General features: G+C 41.7%; 1 protein-coding gene across 2 annotated transcripts in view; it reads right to left on the bottom strand.

The window, feature by feature from the left end:
* CARD11 (caspase recruitment domain family member 11) overlaps window positions 1–21,968 on the bottom strand; it is a 131,597-nt gene extending 109,629 nt beyond the window's left edge. Inside the window, exon 1 of one of the 2 annotated variants that reach the window (XM_072597684.1) lies at window positions 21,440–21,968. In XM_072597684.1, coding sequence (XP_072453785.1) covers window positions 21,440–21,452 — 13 coding nt within the window. In that variant the 5' untranslated portion in view covers window positions 21,453–21,968. The remainder of the gene's footprint in view (window positions 1–21,439) is intronic. The other variant, XM_072597687.1, reaches the window with a different exon arrangement.
* Window positions 21,969–22,431: the final 463 nt, after the last annotated feature.

The raw sequence follows: 22,431 nt of genomic DNA, 5'->3' as shown, positions 1-22,431 counted from the left end.
TAATAGTACTAAGGAGGGCACCACTTTCACTGAGACTTCCTTCAGGGAGTGGATCAAAGCAGAGAGCTATAATTTGGGGGCAGGAGCAGCTAAACTGGTCCTTTTTATTATGATTGCAGAACTGATTGTTTTGACAAGAGGGAGAGAAAGAAAGTCAATTCTTTGTGGCAGAACACTGCACTGAGTCTCTGGGGCTCTGCTGTTCATGGGTAGATTTCCTGTGTCTATTGTGTGTTGTTTTTTAATCTGGGTGTTGCTGGGAATGCCTCTTGCCCTAAGCTGGGCTCTAAACTGCTCATGGTCTTGGGTGCAAAAAGTCTGTGAAAGGTTGGGCAATGATGACTCTGTATCACAAGGTCAATGACTCCTGTTTTCCTTGGCAACACCTTCCGAGCCCTTTCCAATTCTCCCAGGAGTCCTATAAAAGAGGCTGTAGGAATGGAAGTCAACGAATCCCAACAGGAATGTTAACACTGTGGAAGTGTGCCCTACCCCCTAGAACTCTAGAAGGTCTGATAGAGGTTATTTGTGAGCTAGGGTGGTTTTGGAAATGTTATGGGGCACCCTACTTGCCTTCTTGCACAGCAGGCACACCTCACATAAAAGACTATATATATGGTTGCTTCATTGGGAAGGGAAGCAATGTTGTTACCTCACCCTACCATAGTTTTCTCACCCATATTCAAGAAGAGGAGGGAGTAGATATCAGCCTTCCTTGGCCAGTGTGAGCTGATTTTTAAGCACTAGTCCCTAATTTTTATAATAGAGGATATGCCCTTGGGAAGTTGGGAAAAGGTTGCTTTGGCGTAAGAAATTCTTCTGATTGGAAGAGGGAAGCTCTCTGTTATGAGAATTTAAAAGATGAGTTCATGGTAATTTGGGGGTACCTGCACAAGACATAAGCTGATTTTCAGATATACAGCAGAGGAACAGATCATTCCTCAGGTATGTAAAGACATTTCACCAGCTGAGGCTAGAGGACCTAGAAGGATGTGGTGTTAATAGAAATCTCCAAAAAGGGGTTAAATGAGCAGTTTCAGGAAAAGTTGACTGGGTGCCTGATAACCTGGCAGGTCTTCTAATGGACATGTTTGTGCAGCTAAATGACAAGTTGGAAGAGGGATACAATTGGACTGAGAGGAGGGGAGAGATGCCTGCCAATAGATGGGCAAGAGATCACTGAATTGGTGCAGCTGGGGCACAGTCATCAAAGGCAGGCTTCCTAGGACTGACAACACTAGACATGCCATGGTTTGTGATTATGTCAGCTGCTTGGTACAGTAGATGGAGCACTGGACTTGGAATCAGGAATATATATGTTCAATTCCTACTTTAGCTTCCTATGAACTGGATAACCATGGGTAAGCCACTTAACTCACTCAGTCTCAGTTTTTCATCTCTAAAATGGAGTTAATAATAGCACCTAGCTCACGAAGTTAAGATGATCAAATGAGATTACATAGGGAAAGTGTTTTGCAGATCTTAAAATGACACATAAAGGCAAACAATTATTATTACTGAGGATGATGATATAAAGAAGAAGAAAGTATGGTTCCCATGATCATCTGGCCTGGGACTTATAAGGAAACTTGGATTGAAATAATGGAAAGAGAACTTTGGAAAGATAGGAGAGAATCACAGAATCTTAGAGTTGGAAAGCTTTCAGCCTCAGCATTTATCAGATGTGACTCCTGTCTGCATAGGTACATCCTCAACAATTAAGAATAATAACTCACTTTCACAGAGTGCCTAAAGCTGCACAAAGTATTTTCTATACATTAGAGTGCTGAAGTCAGAGTCAGGAGGTGCTAGTTGTGTAACTGGCAAATTATTAAAAATAACAACTGTGCCTCAGTTTCCACATCTGTAAAATGAGTCCCTTCTAGATCTGAAGCTATGATCCTACCATCTTCACAACAGTGGGCTGTGGGATAGAGAAAAGATGGAAAAGGATCAGGAAAAACAAAGGAGCTTCTTTCTCAAACTCCAGCTTCTCCATAGCCTTCTTCTCCCATTGACTGCCCACAGGTGAATTTTTTGACAAGTGCATTCAACAGGCAACCACGTATCGAGTCAACAAGTGAAACACCATTTTATTTTTGAAGGCCCATAATGCATGTTTTCCTGAATGGACTTGGGACACATCCAGCTTCTTCATACTGCATCATAATGAAGGCAAAGCTCTGGGCTATCAGGCTGCTACAGTTCTTCAGCAAGTGTTTGTTCTGGGGAATTTATAGGGCCCTTGTGACGACTATAAAGTTTCTTCATCTTACCATCTTTGTCCTTTTTTTTTAACTGAAAAATCTACTTCTTTTATCACAGAATTTCTGAGGTAGAAAGGACCTTAGTGTCTATCTAGTCCAAGTGATATCTTTAAAGGATTCTCACCAAAAGATCATCCTAGTTTTTCTTGAAGATCTCCCTCCACTGAGGAAGAACTCGCTACCTTCCAATGGAGTCCATCCATTTTTTTTTGATAGCTCTAATTGTTAGGAAGTTTTCCTTGATATCAGTCTAAATTTGTCTCTGCAAATTCCATTCAATACTCCTAGTTCTTCCCTTTGGGGCCAAATGGAACAACTTCAATTCTTTTTTCAGGTGACAATTCTTTAAATACTTGAAAGCAATAGTTCATGTCCTCTCTGAGTCTTCTTCTCCAAGCTATTCATTTCTGTTTCCTTTAAGTTATTCCTACATGGCATGAATTCAACAGCGTTCACCATCTTGATTACCATCATTTGGACACTCTCTAGCTTATCAATGTCCTTCCTAAAATGTGGTTCCCAGAATATAACATAATATTACATATGTGGCATGACCAGGGCAGAGTTCAGAAGGTGTTTTTCTCAACGTAGTTCAAAAAAATCACATTTTTTTTTTGATTGTCAAAACACTGTTGACTTATATTGAGTTTGTGGTCCACTAAAAACTTCAGATCTTTTCTAAAGATCCCTCATCTTGTATTGATAAAGTCAATTTTTTAAGCTTAAGGATTTGTACGTAATTCCATAAAATTTTATCTTGTTAAATTTGGGTCAATATTCTGGTCTGTAAAGGTTTTTTTGAAACTTGACTGTTAGTCATATTGTTAAGCTGTCTCTCAAAGTTTTGTGTCAGCATCAAATCTGAAAAGCATATCATTTATTTCTTTAGCTAAGTCACTGATAAAAATGTTAAACAGCATACTGTCAAACATAGATTCTTGGGTGTATTCTACTGCTAAGGTGAAATCAAGATATTAATAACTATTCTTTGGGTCTGGTGGTTCAACTTATCCCAAATACACTCAATTGTATTTTCATCAAGTCTACCCTTATACCTCTTTTCCACATGGTGACTATGAGAGATTTTAGAAAATGCTTTTCTTAAATCTAGATAAATTATATTGAGAACATTCATCTGATCTTTCACTTTAGTAAGCCTGTCAAAAAAAGGAAATAAGGCTACTTTTAGTAGGCACTGTTTGCAGCGAAGTTATTCTGTCTCTTAATGAGATCACTTTTTCTATATATTCACTAACCATTCCTTTAATAGTATGTTCTAGGAAAAAAAAGTATGTTCCAGAATTCTCCCAGGAATCTAAGCTAAAAATGAAAAGAAGGAAGGAAACAAGCATTTATTAAGACTTACCATGTGCTAGGTGGGGCATCTGGGTGGGGCAGTGGATAGAGTGCTGGGCCTGAAATCAAGAAGTCTTATTTTCTTGAGTTTAAGTCCAGCCTCCAACACTTACTAGTGGTGTGGGCCTGGGTAAGTCATTTAACCCTTTTTGCCTCAGTTTTTCATCTGCAAAATGAACTGGAGAAGGAAATGGCAAATCATTCCAGTATTCCTGCCATGAAAACTCCAAATGGGGTTATAAAGAGTTGGACACAACTGTTCCAGGGTATTGTGCTAAGTTCTTTATGAATATCATCTTATTTGATCCTTGAAATAACCCTGGGAAACAGGTATTATCATCCCTATTTTACAATTGAGGAAACAGAGGGAGACAGAGGTTAAGTGACTTGCCCAGGGTCATACAGCTAGTAAATATCTGAGGCCACATTTGAACCCTAGTCCTCCTGATTCCAGATCCAGTACTCTATCTGCTGAGTCACCTAGCTGCTTCTGTCAAGGGCAGTAAGATAATCAGGTGGAAAGCTAAGCTGGAAACAGCTTGTGAAGAACTCTAAATGCCCAACAGAAGCAGTAGGGAGCCATTGGAGCTTTTTGAGCAGGGGAATGTGGAGTGGTCAGATCTGTGCTTTAGGAATAAGAGCTCCCTTGCAATCATTTTCGTGATGGCTGTTTTTCCTTGAAGTTATTTTCCTTGGCAGAGAAGTTGAAGTCAATCAAGAAGTAAGCCTTCTCTCTGTCACTAGTCATCATCTTATCCCCTCTAAGCCCTCATCCTTTTCCTCCTGTGATCCACATCTTTTCCTCATTATAGCCAAAAACTACATTAAAAAAAAAAACCCAAGCCAAACCAAGCTTCTTTTTATGTGTCTGCTCCTGTTTGGTTCAGCAAATACAATGCTCTGGAAAAATTAATGGTGGAAACAACTGTAATTAGAGAATCACTTTTCCCCAAGGAACATCAGGTTCTCTATGAACCTCATTTTGCCTGTCTTTTTGATGACATCCCTGAAAGGAACAGAGGAAAAATGAATTATCTTTCCACTGATGGGGAAATTAAGGATCAAGTCAGTGATGGAATAGGAAGCAGAATTCAATTTTGTGTCAAATGAACCACACACAGGGGAAGGCCTAGTCTAGTCGGTAGGTCATCTAGTCTGACCTCATTATACAGCAAAAAGGAGACCCAGAGGGATTGAGAGACTTGTACCAGGCCACAGAGGTTCTAAGTGGCCAAGTTGGGATGTGAACCCCCATTGTTTGACATATTTTGTCTCTCCACATCACAGCTCTTCTCCTACTGCTCATTCTCCTTATAGTTTACAATATGACAGTGGATAGAAAGCTGATCTCAGGGTCTAGGTCCTATCTCAGACATACTGTGACTCTGGGCAAATCATTTTACCCTCAGTGTGTCAGGCAACTCTAGAAGAATACAAAGGGTGGTGGAAGGGCCCATTTGTATTGCAGAGGGAGTTTCTTCTTGCTAGGAATGGGACTGGCCACATAGTTGGCGAAATTCTCTAAAAGAGAAGTGTTAGACCCTAAGCATGAGAAAAGAAATGTGCCAACTGTAAGATAAAATTGGTTTTCTGCACCCACTATTCCTCTTATCACCTCCAGGCACCCAGGGTGGGTTCCTCTCCCAAACCACCCACCCCCTCCCAGCGTGGGTAAATAGAGCTCCAAAGAACCAGCAATAGCCATACCTCCATCCCAGTAGCACAGGGATCTGTCAGCACAGAAATTAAACTCATGGGACCTTTAATTATGGCTTTGGGGAAGTGATTGAGAGCCGACTATAAAAGAAAGCACTAGAGTGAGGTTTCATGGGTAGAGGTGAGTCTCTAATGGCCACATTTTTTCTAGGAGAAGCAGAGCACATCTCAGCATCCTTTCAGTGCTGCAAGCTGACAAGGGTTGGGCCACAAGCACCTCCTATATTCAGGATCATCTAAGGGGGTGCTGTCCTTCATAGCCTCTTCTGTTCATCTGTGATCCCAGCCTATATCTTTATGAGAGAATATTTAATCTCTGGGGAGTAATTTTCTGTGGGCACTTCGGTGGTTCAGAGCACTAGGACCAGTCAGGAAGACCTGAGTTCAAATACGACCTTAGACGATTATTGACTCTGTGGGGCAACTCACAGAAACCCTGTTTGCCTCAGTTTCCTCAGTTGTAAAATGGGGATAATAATGGTACCTACTACCCAGGGTTGTTGTAAGGATATCGAATGAATTAATAATTGTAAAATGTTTAATACCATGCCTGGCAAGGATATATAAATGTTAGTTATTATGATTAGTGGGAATAAGCTGGAAATACAAACTGGGTGTCAATTAAATCCAACAGAAATTTGTCTTAGATGAGATCTAAGCTCAGCCTGAATCTGAAAGTGATATTTTTGGGAGGAGCTGTCCCTCTGTACAACTAAGAATGCAGTATTGGAGGGTGAAGGGGAGATTTCCTCCTGAAATTTCTGTTTAAGAAGGGTGTCCAGCTCATTTCACTTTTCAAAAGCTTCACTTTTCAGGACTTCTCCATTGTGCTCCAGGGCTGGGTACCTTCCCTTTCCCTCTCCCCTTCTCCTCCATTTTCACCTTTCCCCCATTAGACTGAATTTAGCTCCTTAAGGGCAGAGACTGTCTTTCTTTCAATTATTTGTATCCCAGTCCTTAGCACGTTTGTATCCACAACCTGGCACGTAGTAGGCACTTTACAAATCTTTAACTGCCTCACAACATTCTATCCAGTCCCCTTTCTTCTCAGAACCTTTAAAGCTTAGCTGTCAATCAAACATATATATAACCGAGTCCCATTTCTTTAGGGGATGAGTCTTTGAGCTGAGATCCATGAACTTGTTTTAAAAAAAATATAATACATAAAATATGGCTAATATCTACATAGAGCTTTAAGGTTTGCCAGAATGTTCACAAATATCTCATTTTATCCTCCTAACAACCTTGGGAGGTAGGTGCTATTATGATTTTACTATTTTACAGATAGGAAAACTGAGGCAGGCAAAGGTTAAGCAGCTTGCTCAAGGTCACAAAGTATCTGAAACAGGATTTGATAGTATAGTAACTGTATTTCGAGGTAATTTGTTTCCTTCATAATCCAATGTCTTTGTTTTATGCGCTTGACAGCCTTATTCTGAGATGGGCTCTGTGGACTTCACCCGGCTGCCAAGTGGTCCATAACAAACAAAAAGGATTAAGAACAATCTGCTTTAGAGCCCTGCTTTTTGCTGGAGGGAAGTGCTTGGTAATGGATCAATCAAATGAACTTCAACCTCTGAACTCCTAACCCCAGCCTGACAATGTAAGACCTTATTTAGTTACTCCTTTACTTCACTGAGGTACAGAATGCTTTAGGGATCTGTACTAGATGAGAGGTTTCATTTATTCTTTTAATTCTTCTAGGCTACAAATTGACTTAGAAAACCATAGGGTAACCTTATCTATGTTCTATTGTATTATTCATTTTCTTAAATATTCCCAATCATATTTTTTTTTCTTTTTGAGAAAATGGGGTTAAGTGATTTGCCCAGGGTCATACAGCTACTAAGCATCTGAAGCCAAATCTGAATTCAGGTCCTCCTCACTTCAGGGCTGGTGCTCTATCCACTGTGCAACCTAGCTGCCCCCAATTACATTTTAATCTGGTTTGGCTGTACTTGGGAGTGTTGAAGTCCACAATACCATGTTTGAAACTTCTATATAACTCTCTAAGATTAGAAGGTGAAGTCCTGCTTTGGTACAGGAAGTTCCCTGCCTGGAGCAAGCAAAGATTAAATGACTTACCCAAGGTCATACTGCCAATACATATCAGAGTCAGAACTTGAAGCAAGGTCTTCCTAACTCTTTAGATACCATGACATGCTGTCTCTCAAGTAATACTTTACACTAGTTAAAATGTACTTGTTGGCAGAACTAATCTGTGGACTGGGTCTACTGTGGAGACAAGCCTGGGTGGAACAGAAAGAGATAGCTAAGGTGAGTGGGGTTTGGGAGAACATCCTCAGTGAGGGCTAGCAGTTCAACAGTCCATGTCAGAATAGGTGAGTTGTGGTCTGAGCATCACGGACATTGGAAGTCAGAGAGTAAGGAGCAGGAAGGTGCATGCGGGACAGATGAAACAGGTATATATATATATGTATATATAAACATACACACACACACATGCATACTCCAATCAATGGTGGATTTTAACTTGTGAGGATACTGGGTATAAGAACTAGGCAGAATGATGAAATTGTCCCAGAAAAACGGGTGGAACAGAACAGGTTAATTTTCAAGGTGTAGTGGATAGGGTGTACTGAACTTGGAGTCTGGAAATCCTGAATTGAAATTCTACCTTACACACTACTTATGTGACCATTAATATCTCTGCCTCAATTTTCTCATCTATAAAATGGATTCTAAGACTCTTTCTTTCCAGACCTAAATTTATGATTGTACTGACGCAAGTTCCTTCTTCATGTAGGTATTGTCTCCACCCACTTGTGGTTCTTAAAGACAGAGATGGTTTAATTCAAATTTGGCACCTGTCTCCACAAGGTCCTTAAGGAGTAAATTTCGTGGTAGCATTTTCAGGCAAGCTGCTGGGGGAGATTTTTTTTTTTTTGGTGAGACTTTAAATTTAGACTCAAATAGCCACCGATTCCACCTACAGAATCGGCAAACCCTGAAGGAGCAAGGCAGAAAACACTAACAGATTTAGGAAGCATCCATCTGGGGAAATGTCTGTGGCTCCATTTGTTTGCTTCTTTGGGGGTGGGGTAGGGTAGGGGATAGGGTTGGAGAATAGAGGTTCCAGAACCACAGCAAAGAGATCCACAGATTTTTCCTCAAAAAAAAAAAAAAAAGGCTTTCTGTTTTGAATGCTCCTTGTCTCACATTCTACCAACATCCTTCATGACAAAGGCCGCAGAATAAGGAACTGAGTAAAAGACAGAAGGAAATGAAACTCATTACAATAAAACCCATAAACTAATAAATAAGAGTCCAAGTCATGAATCCAAATAGAAATATACCATTGGCAAGAAGAAATGCCCCAAAGCTTTCCCAAGCCAAACAGGATAAGGATAGATGGCTCCCAAGGGTCTCTGGGAAAAGGTAATGCAAAGAGGAGACAGCAAATGGAGGACTTTGTCTAGGGCTGTAGCAGGAGAACCAGAAAGAACTCTCACAGTGTTCAAGGTGAAAGAAGGGAGGTCTCCAGATTCAGGGACAGATAAGGTTTCACAGTATAATGCAGAATCATTTTGGTAGATTTCAGCAGACTGTGGCGCAATCCCCACTAAAGGAATTATCTAGGGGATTCATCCAGCAATGCTTCAGGGAACCTGATTGCCTCCTAACTACCCAACTGGAGAATTAACTTAGCTGCAGAGATGTTGGCAATGAGGGTAATTTCACTCTGAAAGATTCCCCTCTCCAACCCTCCCAGCCCCACCCCAGTGTGGCATGGACATTAAAGAGAAGTAACTTTATCAAGTGGTTAGGACACAGGATGTGGACTCAGGAGTCCCTGGGGATTATTCTAATGTTTTCCTAGGAGCTGTTGAGTGCCTGTGAATATGCCTTCATACCTCAGCTGCCTCATTTGTTTTTAAAGACTCCGTGATCTTCAGAGCACAGACACAGCCCAGCCAATATATCAACCACATTAATTACCTTTCTAATCATCACCACCATTGTCCAAAGATAAAAAAAAAAAAAAACCAAAACTCAAAGGATGGTGCTAAAGCTAAGTCTATTGTTTGGGGGAAATATCAAGGCAATTTTGTCATGATTTTGTTGGACTCTAAGTATCAAGTCTATACTAAAAAATATTTTTTGGGATAAAAACAGAAAAAAAGTATCTAACTCCCCATTCTGCCCCAACACAAAAAAGCAAGTAAAGGTATTCTTAGTATAGTAGGATTGTACTAACTGCTTCTGAAACCAGAAAATGTGGGTTCAAGTCCCATCTCTGACACTAGCTAAGTGACCTTGGACAAAGCTCTTCACTTCTTTATTTCCTAGTCTACAGAACAAAGAGAACATCACCCAGCCTGCCTCTCTCCTGAGGTGTTGTGAGATGTGAGACAATGTTGCTGAAGGTGTTTAATAGATTATAAAAATTGCTATAAAGATTTAAACTATTCTTATTCGGATGGGTTACAGGGATTTGAACAGAAATAGCATTTAGCATTTATACAGCACTTGCCTCAAAGCAACCCTGTGAGGTGATTTGTAATAGAATTATGATTATTAGAAAATAGTAGAACTTTATTCAAATTTTTCAGGTAAGGAAACTGAGGCTCCTAGAAGGGAAAGCAATTTGCCCAAGGCCATACAGCCAAGATTCAAATTTAATTGAGAAGAAATCCTGTGGAAGTCGTTACACATGAAGTCTAGGGATGTGGAACTCCCAGCTGAGCAAACTCGCTCTCCCAATGAAGGTCAGCACCTTCTCTGTAGCTTATGGCCTTAGAGCAGACAACCTTTTTTTGTGCTATGGATTCCTTTGTGAATATGGTGTACCCCTTCTCACCATAATGCTTTTAAATGCCCAAACCAAAAGCATAGGCTTACAAAGGAAATGAATTACACTGATATATAATTATCCAAATATTTTTTAGAAATTCACCTATGCCCTGAAATCTGCCCACAGGTCCACTGGGAGTCCATGGACCCCAGGGTAAAAATTCCTGTTTTGAAGGGTTTACTGAGATGAAGAAAAGTTAAATGACTTGTGTCAGCTCTGTACATGTCAGAATCAAAACTTGGATGCAGATCTGTCTGGCTTCAAGGACAGTTCTCAACCCACTGTTATACAGAAATACCTGAAGATGACGGAGCCATGATTTTATTTATGTAGCTACTTCCTTCACTGATGCAAATTACCCCTCCCACCCCAAGCAGACACCTGGGCATGTTGGCATGTTGCCATATTCATGTGGCACCTTTTAATTTTCAATATGCTTTTACATCCGTTTTCTCAGGCATGTCTCATAATATCACTGGATGGCAGGCAGGGCAGGTGTTATTAACTTTGCTTTATCTATGAGGAAACTGAGTTTCAGAGAAACTAAGAGGTCTGCTTAAGGTCATGTAAGAAGTTCGTACAGAAGACTGGGCTAGTGGATCATCTGTCTTGCCTCCCAGTCCAATGCTGTTTCTTTACTATGTTGTTGTCCCTTTGGGAGGGACCTACCTACTGTGTGCCAGGCACTGTGCTAAGCATTATACAAATATCTTATTTAATCGTCATGATATCCCTAGAAGGTAGGTACTATTATTATCCCTATTTTACAGCTGAGGAAACTGAGGCAGAGGTTAAGTGACTAGCCCAGGATCACACAGCTACTAAGTGTCTGAGGCCAGATTTGAATGTAGGTCTTCCTGACTGCAGGTCTGCCACTCTATCTACTGTGTCACCTAGCTGCCATGTAACTGCTTCCAGTATAGTATTAGTAAATAATAACAGTAAAGATGTGGTAACAACAGGAGCATTCTATCACTTCTGCGGAATACACCAGTATTTACCCAGAATGTGTGAATCAATAAGCATTTATAAAGTACCTATTCTGTGCCAGGTCCTCTGCCAGGCTCTGGGTATACAAATGCATAAATAAAATGCTGTCTGTCCTCAAAAAACTTACATTCCATGGGGAGAGAAATGTACACATAAAAAAAAAAAGCATATACCAGACAAATAACAAAGTAATTAGGAAAGGGTGGAGATATTTACAGGTGGGGATATCAAGAAAAGCCTCCTGTAAGAGATAATATTTAAGTTGTGGGAAACTTGGTGCAGGGGATAGAGTGCTGGGCCTGGAGTTGGGAAGACCTGACTTCAAATCCAGCCTCAGACCCATACTAGCTGTGTGACTCTGGCCGTCATTTAACCCTGTTTGCCTCAGTTTCCCCATCTGTAAAATGAGCTGGAAAAGGAAATGGAAAACCACTCCAGTATCTTCAGCAAGAAAATCTCAGATAGGGTCACAGAGTCAGACATGACTGAAACATCTAAACAACCACATAATTGTAGGAAGCTAGGAATTCGAAGAGGTAGAGATGAGGAGGGAGTATATTCCAGGCACAGGGGAAATGCCATGCAAAGACAGAGATAGGTGATACAATGTCATATATGAAGAACAGTGAGTAGACCAGTTTGGATGTACCAAAGAATGTATTGAAAGGAATAGTTTGTAACAAGTTTGGAAACCAGACTGTGAGGGGCTTTAAATGTCAAACAGAGGAATTTGTATTCATTTGATTCTAGAGATAAAAGGGAGTCCCCATAGTTTATTTAAGGGTAAACTGCTATCTCCAGGTCTGCAATAGGATAATGAAACTAGCAATGTTCTGATTGCCTGGATAATATCTGCCAATGAACCTAGGATGAACTTTAAAATATAACACAACTACAGTCCAGTATTATAGTGGTAAATGTTTAACAACTTTTCTCTAGAAAAAAAATCTACAGGCATGAAACACTTTTAACTTTCATCTATATTATTATCATTTTCCCCCATCACTTTTTTAAGTCTAGACAATCAAAATGAGAGAGAAGTCAAGATGGCAGAGAAAAGGCAGGGACTCTCCTGAGCTCTCCCAAATTCCTCTCTAAACAACTTTAAATCATGCCTTAAAACGAATTCTAGAGCAGCAAAACCCACAAAAGAAAGGGGTGAAACAATTTTCTAGTCTAAGATAACTTAGGTCAGCAGGAAAAGTCTGTTGTACCAGGGTGAGAATGGGGCTCAGTCTAGCACAGGTTGCACCAGTGCTGGCCATGCCCCAGCAAACCAGTAGCAGGCTTGGGAGTACCTGAATCAGTGGCAGCAGCAGCTCCCAGAGCTCTCCACCCACAGATAGTAAGGGGGAGGGCGTGGCTCAGATAACTGATCAAAAGGAGATTATAGGGGTCCCTTTGCTTGCACTGGGTGCATTGTCCACACTTAGATCTGGGCTGAAGTTCACACCACAGCTTGCAACCACAGGGGAACAGGGAACCTGGTCACAGTTCCATGACAGAAAAGAGTATTCATGGTCACTCATAGACCAGAGCACAGGCCAGGAGAACAGTGAACACACCTCTCCTGGATCATACCACCTTGAAAGAGCTGAAAACTTACAGACCCCTAAAATGACTGGACAAAAAACCTGAAGCTTGGAACAATACCCCTTCCATCCCAGGAGCAGAGCCCAACATTAACATAAATTTAAATATCAAGAAATTGGCTGAAAAATGAGCAAATAACAACAACAAGAAATAAATCTGATTATAGAAAATTACTATGGTGATAGGGAAGATCAAAACACAAACTCAGAAGAAGACAAAAAGTCAAAAATGCTACATGAAAAGACTCAAAGAAAAATGTGAGTTACTTTTAGGACCAAAAAGAATTCCTGGAAGAGTTCAAAAAAGATTTTAAAAATCAAATAAGAAAAGTAGAGGAAAAATTGGGAAAAGAAATGAGAAATGATAGACAATCAACAAAACAGTAGGTCAAGCCCAGATTTGTAACCTTTGCTAATTTTCCAAGGTGTAAGTGATCACAATGAAAATTTAACATTTGGCTTGCAAATATAAGCTTGTTCTAAGATCGCATCCCTAAACTGTCCACTTCTGTATCTAGAATTCTTCCATTTCTCATATGGTACAGATAATAGAGGAGAACAGGCTGGTTTGATGATGCAGACCATCTGTCCAAGACTCAGTGCACCAGTTGCTCAGTGGGTACTCAGTAAATCTTTATTGGCTGACTGAATGAATAGCCCTTCTTAAGTATATTCAGAAAATCTTCAGGACTTTCTTATTTGATGCTCCTAATTTCTGTGAGGTGGACTCTTCCAGATTATAGGGGAAATTGTATGCCACCATTCAGAGAACATATCCAAATAGACCACCTGAATATGCCTATAAAGTACACACCTTACATCTTTATAGCACTTTATACTTTTCAAAGTGTTCTTACACATCTATTATCTCATTTGATTTTGTCTCATATGCCCAATTAGGCTGACTCTGCTATAATATATGGAGGCTTTTTTATGCATCAAAAAGCTATATTTCAAAATTAGCTAGTGAAAAATGTGTCCATATAATTTGAAAGGAAAAAAAGGGAGCAGATCCATTAAGCGTTCAGAGCACTTAGCTCCTACAGGAGCCATATGGCATTCTGTACTTGTACATCTTCAAAATTCTTAACTATTATCTCTTTCCATCCCCATCCTTTATGTCTCCCCCTACAAAAAAAAATCTCAGAAAGTTTGCATTTCCAGAGTGCTTAAAAAAACTAAAAAAACACGACAGTTTTCCTCTGACCACATGGGAAGGAACACTTTCTAATGGTCAGAAAACAACCCTGGATATGAAAGGTCCTGCCCAGTCTCTATGCGCCTCAGCTTCTCCATCAGTGATAAATAGGCATAATTTCTCAATTCCCCAAGGTACCATAGAGATTAATGATTTACTTTTTGAAAAGCAGCTGAGAACCCTTAGACAGAACATTCTATGTGAGAAAGTATACGGTATCATTATTATTCAAACTCACTATTTTAGAAATTGAACCAACTATACTCAATTCCCTTCATAATATGCCTGGTTTTTCCCTCCCTTGACTCTCAATGAATTACACAGACTTTACTCAAAGGCAGAAACTGAAATACTAATGTCAATAAAATGCAGTTTTACTTCAAACCAACATTTATTCACTGAAGTAACAATTTATAAAACCCTTAATAATACCTACACTGTGCTTTTGTTTGCCCTTAGATCAAAAAATGGGACATCCATTTTGCTATTGGATGGCACCTCTGAGGCCTCTGTGATTTCTGGCATAGCCTGTTATTGCCATTCAAAGTTGGTACCATAACTCACTGCAGCAGAGGGTGTGCCAGAGAGGAAGCTCCCCCAGGCAGCCACACTCGTATAGAGAACTATAGGGCCAATGGGGAAGCTAGGCCATAAGGGTTTGTTGGGCAGTGAGGTGTGGGATGATACAACAATTGTTAGTCTTCAAAAGCCACTCATAACTAAATCTAGCTCATGGGAAATGACCTCCTCCCTCCATCCCCCACTAACCCACCCCTCTTCCCCTCTTATTTGTTGGGGAAAAAAAGCAGAAGAAAGACTTTGGTTGGAAACAGAAAAAGAGCTAGAAAAGAAATGTCAATTCTCTCTCTTTTCTGAACATCACAGACCAGGGCAGTTCCAGTGAAGACTTCCAAAGGCACAGCCCTGCAGAAGCTATAACTCACTGACATAGATACCTACTTTTGGCTCCACTGGGTTACAAGGGAAAAACTCAAAAGGACAAAGAAGAGAATGGATGTGGGTCAATGTGACATAGTTGTAGATAAGACCTGAAGTCATAAAGGAAACCCTTCTTAGACACTTGTAGTGGCTGTGGACCCTGGGCTAGATCATGAAATCTCTCTTAGCCTCAGTTTCTCCATCTGTACAAAGAGGATCATCATTTATGTAGGACTTACCTCACAAGGCTGTTGTGAGAGTTAAATAAGCTTCTAGTGCCTTCCTCTCAAAATTTCCTTGTACTTACTTTGTGTTCATATATTATAATGCGCACACACACACATACACACACACACACACATACACACACACCCTCACATCCACAGAAATGACTTTAATCTTTCCATTTAATCACACTGACTTCTTCAGTGGATACTGAAGTCACAGGTTAAGTTGGCTTCAGGGCAACATTAGGAAGACCTGAGTTCAAATTGGACAACCTCAGATCCTTTACTAGCTGGGTGACCCTGGCCAAGTCATTTAACTTTAATTTCCTCAACTTTAAATGGAAAAGATGGTGTTTAGTGCAGTGCTTTACACATAGGTGCTTTGATAAAGGCTTGTTTCCTTTAAATATACTTTTAAACGCACCCATAGCCAGGTTACATGGATCTTCTCTCTCCTCATAAAATGTAAGCACAGGGAGGGCAGAGGCTGTCTTTGTAGCTGGGCCTAGCACAAAGCAGGCTCTTTATTCTGGTTGACTGAGAAATATGTAAAGAGTTTGCCACACTCTATATGTCAGCTATAGGTATCATAATCACCTTGTCAAATTGCTACTGGTCGTTCCCGGCTACTGTAGCGTACAGATGTTATACACAGGGGTCAAAGAGATAGGGTTGGGTGGAAAAGTTTTTGTGAAGTAAACAAGCATTTATTAAGTACCTTCTACAGGCTAGGTACTCTGATAAGGGCTGGGACTATAAAGAAAGCCTCCTTGCTCCCCGCCCAAAACAAAATAAAACAAAATTAAAATGTCAAAACTTAACAAAAACAGCCGCTGCTTTCAAGGACTTCATAGTCTAGGGGAGACAACATGAAAACAACTATAATTATTATCATTGTTCAGTTATGTCTGACTCTTTATGTCTGACCCCATTTTGGGGTTTTCCTGCCAAAGATACTGGGGTGGTTTGCCATTTCCTTCTCCAGCTAATTTTATAGATGAGGAAACTGAGGCAAACAAGGTGAAGTGATTTGCCCAGGGTCACACATCTAGTAAGTATCTGAGACCAGTTTTGAACTCAGGAAGGTGAGACCTTCTGTCTCCAGGCCTGGTCCTCTATCCACTTTATCACCTAGCTGCCCATCCTTGGTATGGAAATTCCATAGAGAACTGAATATCTTTTTTAGGGAGGATATCTTATATGAAACTCCAAGAAATCATTTTTGCATCTTGCTGACACCCTCCAAATAAATGCCCAGATAGAAATAATTCACTAACCAAACTGAGAACATAGGAGGACCTAGGTAACCTTTCTCAGGGAAACTGTAGTATAATAGACTGGTAGTAGGTTCATTCTTTGTCAGTGAGGGGCAAAAGTAATGGAGTGGGGGATGGAAGAAGGTGGAGGAGGGGAGAGCGAGAGTGAGGGGAGAGGAATGACTGAGGAAGCTGAAACAGAAAAGCTTTTATTACTCATTGGATCTGTGCCACAGACACCAATGACATAAATTTGACAGAGCCATTATAATCCCTGAGCCCTTGAACAAATCACAACTCAAAAGGCTACCCTCCCTAAAATGTTCACCCCATTAAAACCACTGACCCAGAAAGGAGGAGTACCTCAAGGGCGTAGGCAGAATCTTTGAGGAGAATGTTAGGGGAGAGTTTTTGGCAGCCCTACCTGCGTCTGGAATGTGTGCACCTGTGAGATGCCTAAAATCCAGAGAGAAACTTGGCTTAATTCTTCTCTTTCTTGAAATAGGATTAATAGGAAGGAAGGGTTTTTAAGGTAGTACTGTAGTGGATCTCTCTTTTAAATTTCTGCATGCCTACTTTAAATTCACCCAAATATTTCTCTTTCTATATCTGATGACACAGTCAGGTGAGGGGAAGGTACCTCTGACAGGAAACATCCAGGAACAAAGGAAAGGTCCCTACACTTTCGTAGATGGACTTGATTGGTTGACTCTTTCGATCAAGTTTTTAGAATAGAGGGCAGGTTTAGGTTTGTAAGAGAAATATTTTGTTTCCTGTGTTGAAGTGGTTACCCCAGGGATGTCGTGACTCATCAGACCAAGACAGTCAACCTCTATTGCAAGAAACAATTGGCTTAAACTTATAGTGCCTATGTAAAGAGAAAGGAACATTGAAAGGTATTTTAAAAGCTGGCCCCATTGGTCCTTGGATTGGAGGAGACTTGGCATTTGATGACTCTTTTCGTTATAATCATCTAAAAACCCTGACTTGATTTAGCCTTTGATGTATGAAGAGAGATAATCTGTACTTCTGAGACCTCTTTCTTTGGACTCCATAGGCCTTTCCTTCTCCCTCTCTTCCTCCAATCCCCAAACTACCTCTAAGTATCCTCTTAAGCAGACCTTTCTGAAAAGGATGGTAGGTAGCCTGATGAAACGCAGATTTACAAAAATGAAACTGGTATAAGTTTCAGACACATTGATAGTCTGAAATACCCTCCATATTCCTCTCTACCTATCCAAATCCTATCTACCTTTCAACTCCAAACTCAAGTCCCATGAACGCCAAGAATCTTTCTACTACTATTCCAGCCTCTAATGATGTCTCCCAATTCTGCACTAAAGCACTTAATTAATTAGCCTATCACAGGTTCACTGAATTTAGAATTGGAACAATCATTGGAGATCATCTAATCCAACCTCCTCACTTTATAAGAGAGTTAATTGAGGCCTAGAGAGGCTACCTGTATGACCTTGGGCAGATTACTTAACAAGCAGCAGAACACTTGACTAAACCCCTTTATAAGATCATAAGATAATAGCTCTAGAGCTGAGCTGGGAGGACTTTCAGATACCAATCAGCCCAACACTGCTTTCCCCCATTTTACAGATGAGGAAACTGAAATACAGAGACGTCACATGGCTAGTGAACATAAAGGGAACCCAAGTCCTCTGACTTAAGAGCCAGTATGTCACACTGTCTTCTGATTCTAGACCTAAGTAGAATGGGACAATGGAAAGAAAACTGGACTTTGAAGGCAGAGAATCCAGCTCAAGTCCTAGCTCTGCCATATACTACCTGGATGACCTTGTCCAAGTCTCAAACTATTTGAACCTCAGTTTTCTCATTTACAAAATGAGGGGATTATGTTAGAAGACCTCTAAGGGTCATTCCAGATTGAAATCTATGGTACTGTAAACCAATGTTCGTTCCACTACACCACACATATCCTGCTCCCGTGGGCCAGATACTGTCGTCTAAGCATCAATATTAGTTGGTAGCAGAGAATATCATGACTCATCTCTCTTATAACCACCATAGTCCTTAAAACAGGGCAAGGCAGACAATCAAAGCTCCAAAATGCTTTATTGATTCAAACAAGTGTCATCCCTGAAAAAAACAGGACTGAATATTTAAAGGACTGTGCAGGTTATGAATCAGCAAACTCCATCTCCTAAAATGAAATATTTCTTATTTAGGGGCAAATGATGGGAAGAACTTAGAATCATATAGAGACTCAGAGTTGGGAGGCATTTCAACAAATACCTGAGGAAGAATCTGTTCTTGACAAATGGTCATCATCCAGGCTTCAAAGACCACTGTGACAGGGAACTCATTTTGCCAGAGGCAGCCCATTCCACTTTTGGATAGTTCTAATTATCGAGACATCTTTCCTTAGATGGAGTCAAATTCTCCCTTACTGTAATTTCCACCAGTGGCTCCTTGTTCTGTCCTCTGGGACCAAGCAGGACAATCTAATCCCTCTTCCATATGATGGGCCTTCATATACTTAAATCATGTCCTTCCTGAGTCTTGCCTTCTTTATGCTAAATGTCTCCAGTTCCTTTAATTTATCCTAGTATATTGTGGTTTCCAAACACTTTACTGGTCTGATCACTGTCCTCCTGGGATGTGCTGGCAAATGTTTAACAATTAGGTCTCCAAATACACACACACACACACACACACACACACACACATCTATTGTACCTGACAGATGATTGATTTGCATTATAAACATTTTCTCCATCACTTTCTTCAGTCTAGCAATCAACAAAACAATACATCAAGCCCTGATTTGCAGCATCCAGATGTGAGCTCAGTGCTCTGGATGTGGCCTGACCAGGAGAACAAGGATTTCTGTGCATGCAGATTTGAGTTCAAGACCATATTGTTGTGGTATGTTGAGTTTGGAGTGCACTAAAACCCTCACATATTTTCCATATGAACTGTGGTCTAGTCATTCCTCCCCTACTTGGTTGGGTGACATCAAAATAAAAACAAAAACAAAACCAACTTAAGTGTAAAACGTCTTTTATCCCAATGCTTGCAGTGTACCTATCTCTTTTCTACTGCCCCATGACTCCAAAACTATCCTTGTCACTTTCTTAAAGCAAAACATAGCCTCATTCATTCAGAGCTAGAACCTGGAAGTTATTAGGTCTAACACCAGGGCAGCTGAGTGGCACAGTGGATAGAGTACCAGGCCTGGAGTCAGGAAGACTGAGTTCAAATCTAGCCTCAGATATTGGCTGTGTGATCCTGGACCAGTCACCTGTTTGCCTCAGTTTCCTCATCTGTAAAATAGGCAAGAGAAGGAAATTCCAAACCACTCAAGTCTCTCTGCCAAGAAAACCCCAAATGGTGCCACAAAGAGTCAGGCACAACTGAAACAACTCAACAGAAGTACAAACCCTCATTTTTACAGATGAGGAGACTGAGGCCTAGAGAAGTTAAGTGATCTACCCAGCTTCTCCTGGCTAGAGTTTGAGGCAGGTTTTGAACTCAGAACTTATTAACTTCAACTCTTACACTTTCCCCATTACACCACCTAACTCCCTCTAGCCGGCCTTCCCCTCTATGGATTGTCTTCTTGTCATACTGGACCAGGAGTCAGGGAGGCCAGAGTCCAAATCAGGTCTGAGACATCTACTTACATGTTTGTGACCATAGGCAAATCATTGTTTAACTTTTTTTTTTTGCCTCAGTTTATTCAACTGTTAAATGGGGATAATAATTGGACATATCTCCTAGAGTTGCGAGAACAAAATGAGGTAATCTTGTAAAGTAAACTGCAGACACTAAAGCATTACATAAGAGCTAGCTATTATTAGAATGTAAGTAGGCTCCTAGTGGTCAGAAACTGTTCCGATTTTGGTTTTTGTATCCCCAGGGATTGGCAAAATGCCTGACACATACTAAGTTCTTAATCGATGCTTTTCATTCATTCATTCCATCTGGCCTCTTGTTCTCATCTGCTAAGACATATTATCTATCTAGAATGCTCCTAGGTTGATACCATTGACAAATCTGAGGAATGAGGGTGCTCTACCTTCTTCCTGATCTGCTAAACCCTCCCAATTTTCAACCAAGGTTTTACAAGACTGTTATTGTTTGCCAATTTATCCCCCGATTTCGAGGTCTGCGCTATCGTTTCTCTACACCTGCTTTGAGGCTAAGTAGAGTGGGAGATTAGGGGTAAAGCTGGGAGAGGATTCTAGCTAAACTCCCAATAGCTTGATTAGTACATAGCCCAAGGGAGTCTGGTCACAGGCCTCTGCACTCGGGGAAAGTTAAGTGACAGGCCAACTCGCTTCTTTCGGGTGGGTTAATCCATAGCCACCTTCAACGCCCGGGACAAATGTCAGCAGAAAGAAAAACAGCAGTATTCAAGATCCACACGTAGCCTATGTGATGTTAAATCGTAGCCCTAGTTCTCGTCGTTGAAGGCTCTGGAAGGCGGGAGGACCCGCACTCTCAATGAGCCCAGCAGCTAAGTGCGCCCAAGTTCAGGTTTGAAGCATCTCCCCCAGCCCCAAGTCTGGCTTCCTACTCGCCCTCAGTCTCTCCCAGGGGCAGGGCTGGGGGCTGTAACTAATCCCTACCCTCTCCCGCAAAGGGCGGCGGCCCACTCCCGTCTAGTCCGGGACTTGCTCCATTTCTCCAAGTTTTGGATCGCCCCTTCTGCCTCCCCCCACCCCCTGTCCTAGTCTGCCCCTGAGTCCTCCAAAGTTTCAGGCTTCCGGGATGTCTGAGGACTTTGCTTTCCCTCGCGGGCAGGTGCGCGGAGGCCGTTCCTCGCCCGGCAGTTTCTTTCCCCCGCACTCCATCCTCCTTGTCCCCTTCAGTGTAACTAGATCCTCTTTTCTTACAGAACGGGAGGAAAAAGAGAATGGGGAAGAGACAGAGAGGATGCCAGAGACGGACGGACATCCACAGGGACCGAGACCGAAATAAAGAGACAAACTCAGAAATAACTAGATCCTGGGGGCTGCGAGGAGGGATTCTGGGACTCGACCCAGACATTCCACTCTCCGAGCCGCTAAGTCCCGGTGCCCCCAATCGGGTCTCGGGCTTTCCTACCTCGAGCACTCATGCTTTGCGCTTCGCAGGAGGTCCCGGTCCGGGTCTGTGGCACTCTTCCTACATGCCCCAGCACTGGCTGGCTCCGTCAGGCCCAGACCTCCTCGAAGACCCCCCCCCCCCCTCCTGTAGGAGGGCGGGCGGGCGGGCTGGGGTGCCCACTGAAACCCAGTGGTGATGGGAGAGGCTGGGGTGCGGTGGTGGAGTTTCTGGGACTAAGCGCTTCACCCAGGGCTCCGGGGAGAGCAGATGGGGGGCGGGGGGGATGTGGAGAAGGAAAGAGAGGTAGGGGGCTTATGCGAAGGCCCCGAGGAATGAGCTTGGAGCAAATAAAAGAGAGGAAAAAGGATTAAAAAAGAAGAGAGAAAGTGTGTCATAGGCTGGGAGGGGCGGGGGAGGGAAATGCAAAACCCAGACAGGAAATGAGACTAAAAAAATGCAAAAGGTTAGAAAAAAAGATTAAGAAAGGGGAGAAAAAGTTGTTAAGATCCGAAGGAGAATTTGTTGAGGGACTTCGAATGAACCAGAATTACCCTGGAGAAAGAGGAAAGTGAGATGTGAGGAAAGAGAAAGCTGGAGCAAAGACGGGGGAGGGGGGCGGAGGAGGAGGACGTGGCTCCTTGGGGCCCCTCTGGAAGCTTTAGACTGTCTGTGTCTTAGTTTAAGAAAGCTCGGCTGTCCTACCTGCTGCAGTAGGCCTGCCAGTGCCCATGGAATTGAATTGTGCAGAGCCCCCCAGTGAATGGCACATTTCTGTCCTCTTTATCTCTTCAGAGGCAGAGCTTGGGAGCCTCAAAGTACGGGCCATCCTTACCTCCAGGAATTTAAGTCACTTCTTAAGACGTTTGTCGGTGCACTTTTCAGCCAAAATTATGTGAGAAATTGAACACAAGGCTTTCCCAAAGAAAGATGAGAAACAAATAGGTCTACATTTTTGAACATCCAATAGCTTCCTCTACCTTCCTTTTCTCCACCAGTCTCTTTAGATATGA

This window comes from Notamacropus eugenii, chromosome 3 (genome assembly GCF_028372415.1).
Source record: "Notamacropus eugenii isolate mMacEug1 chromosome 3, mMacEug1.pri_v2, whole genome shotgun sequence".
Classification (NCBI taxonomy): domain Eukaryota; kingdom Metazoa; phylum Chordata; class Mammalia; order Diprotodontia; family Macropodidae; genus Notamacropus; species Notamacropus eugenii.
The sequence above is the reverse complement of the archived record's forward strand: the minus strand, read 5'-3'. Positions and strand labels throughout refer to the sequence as shown.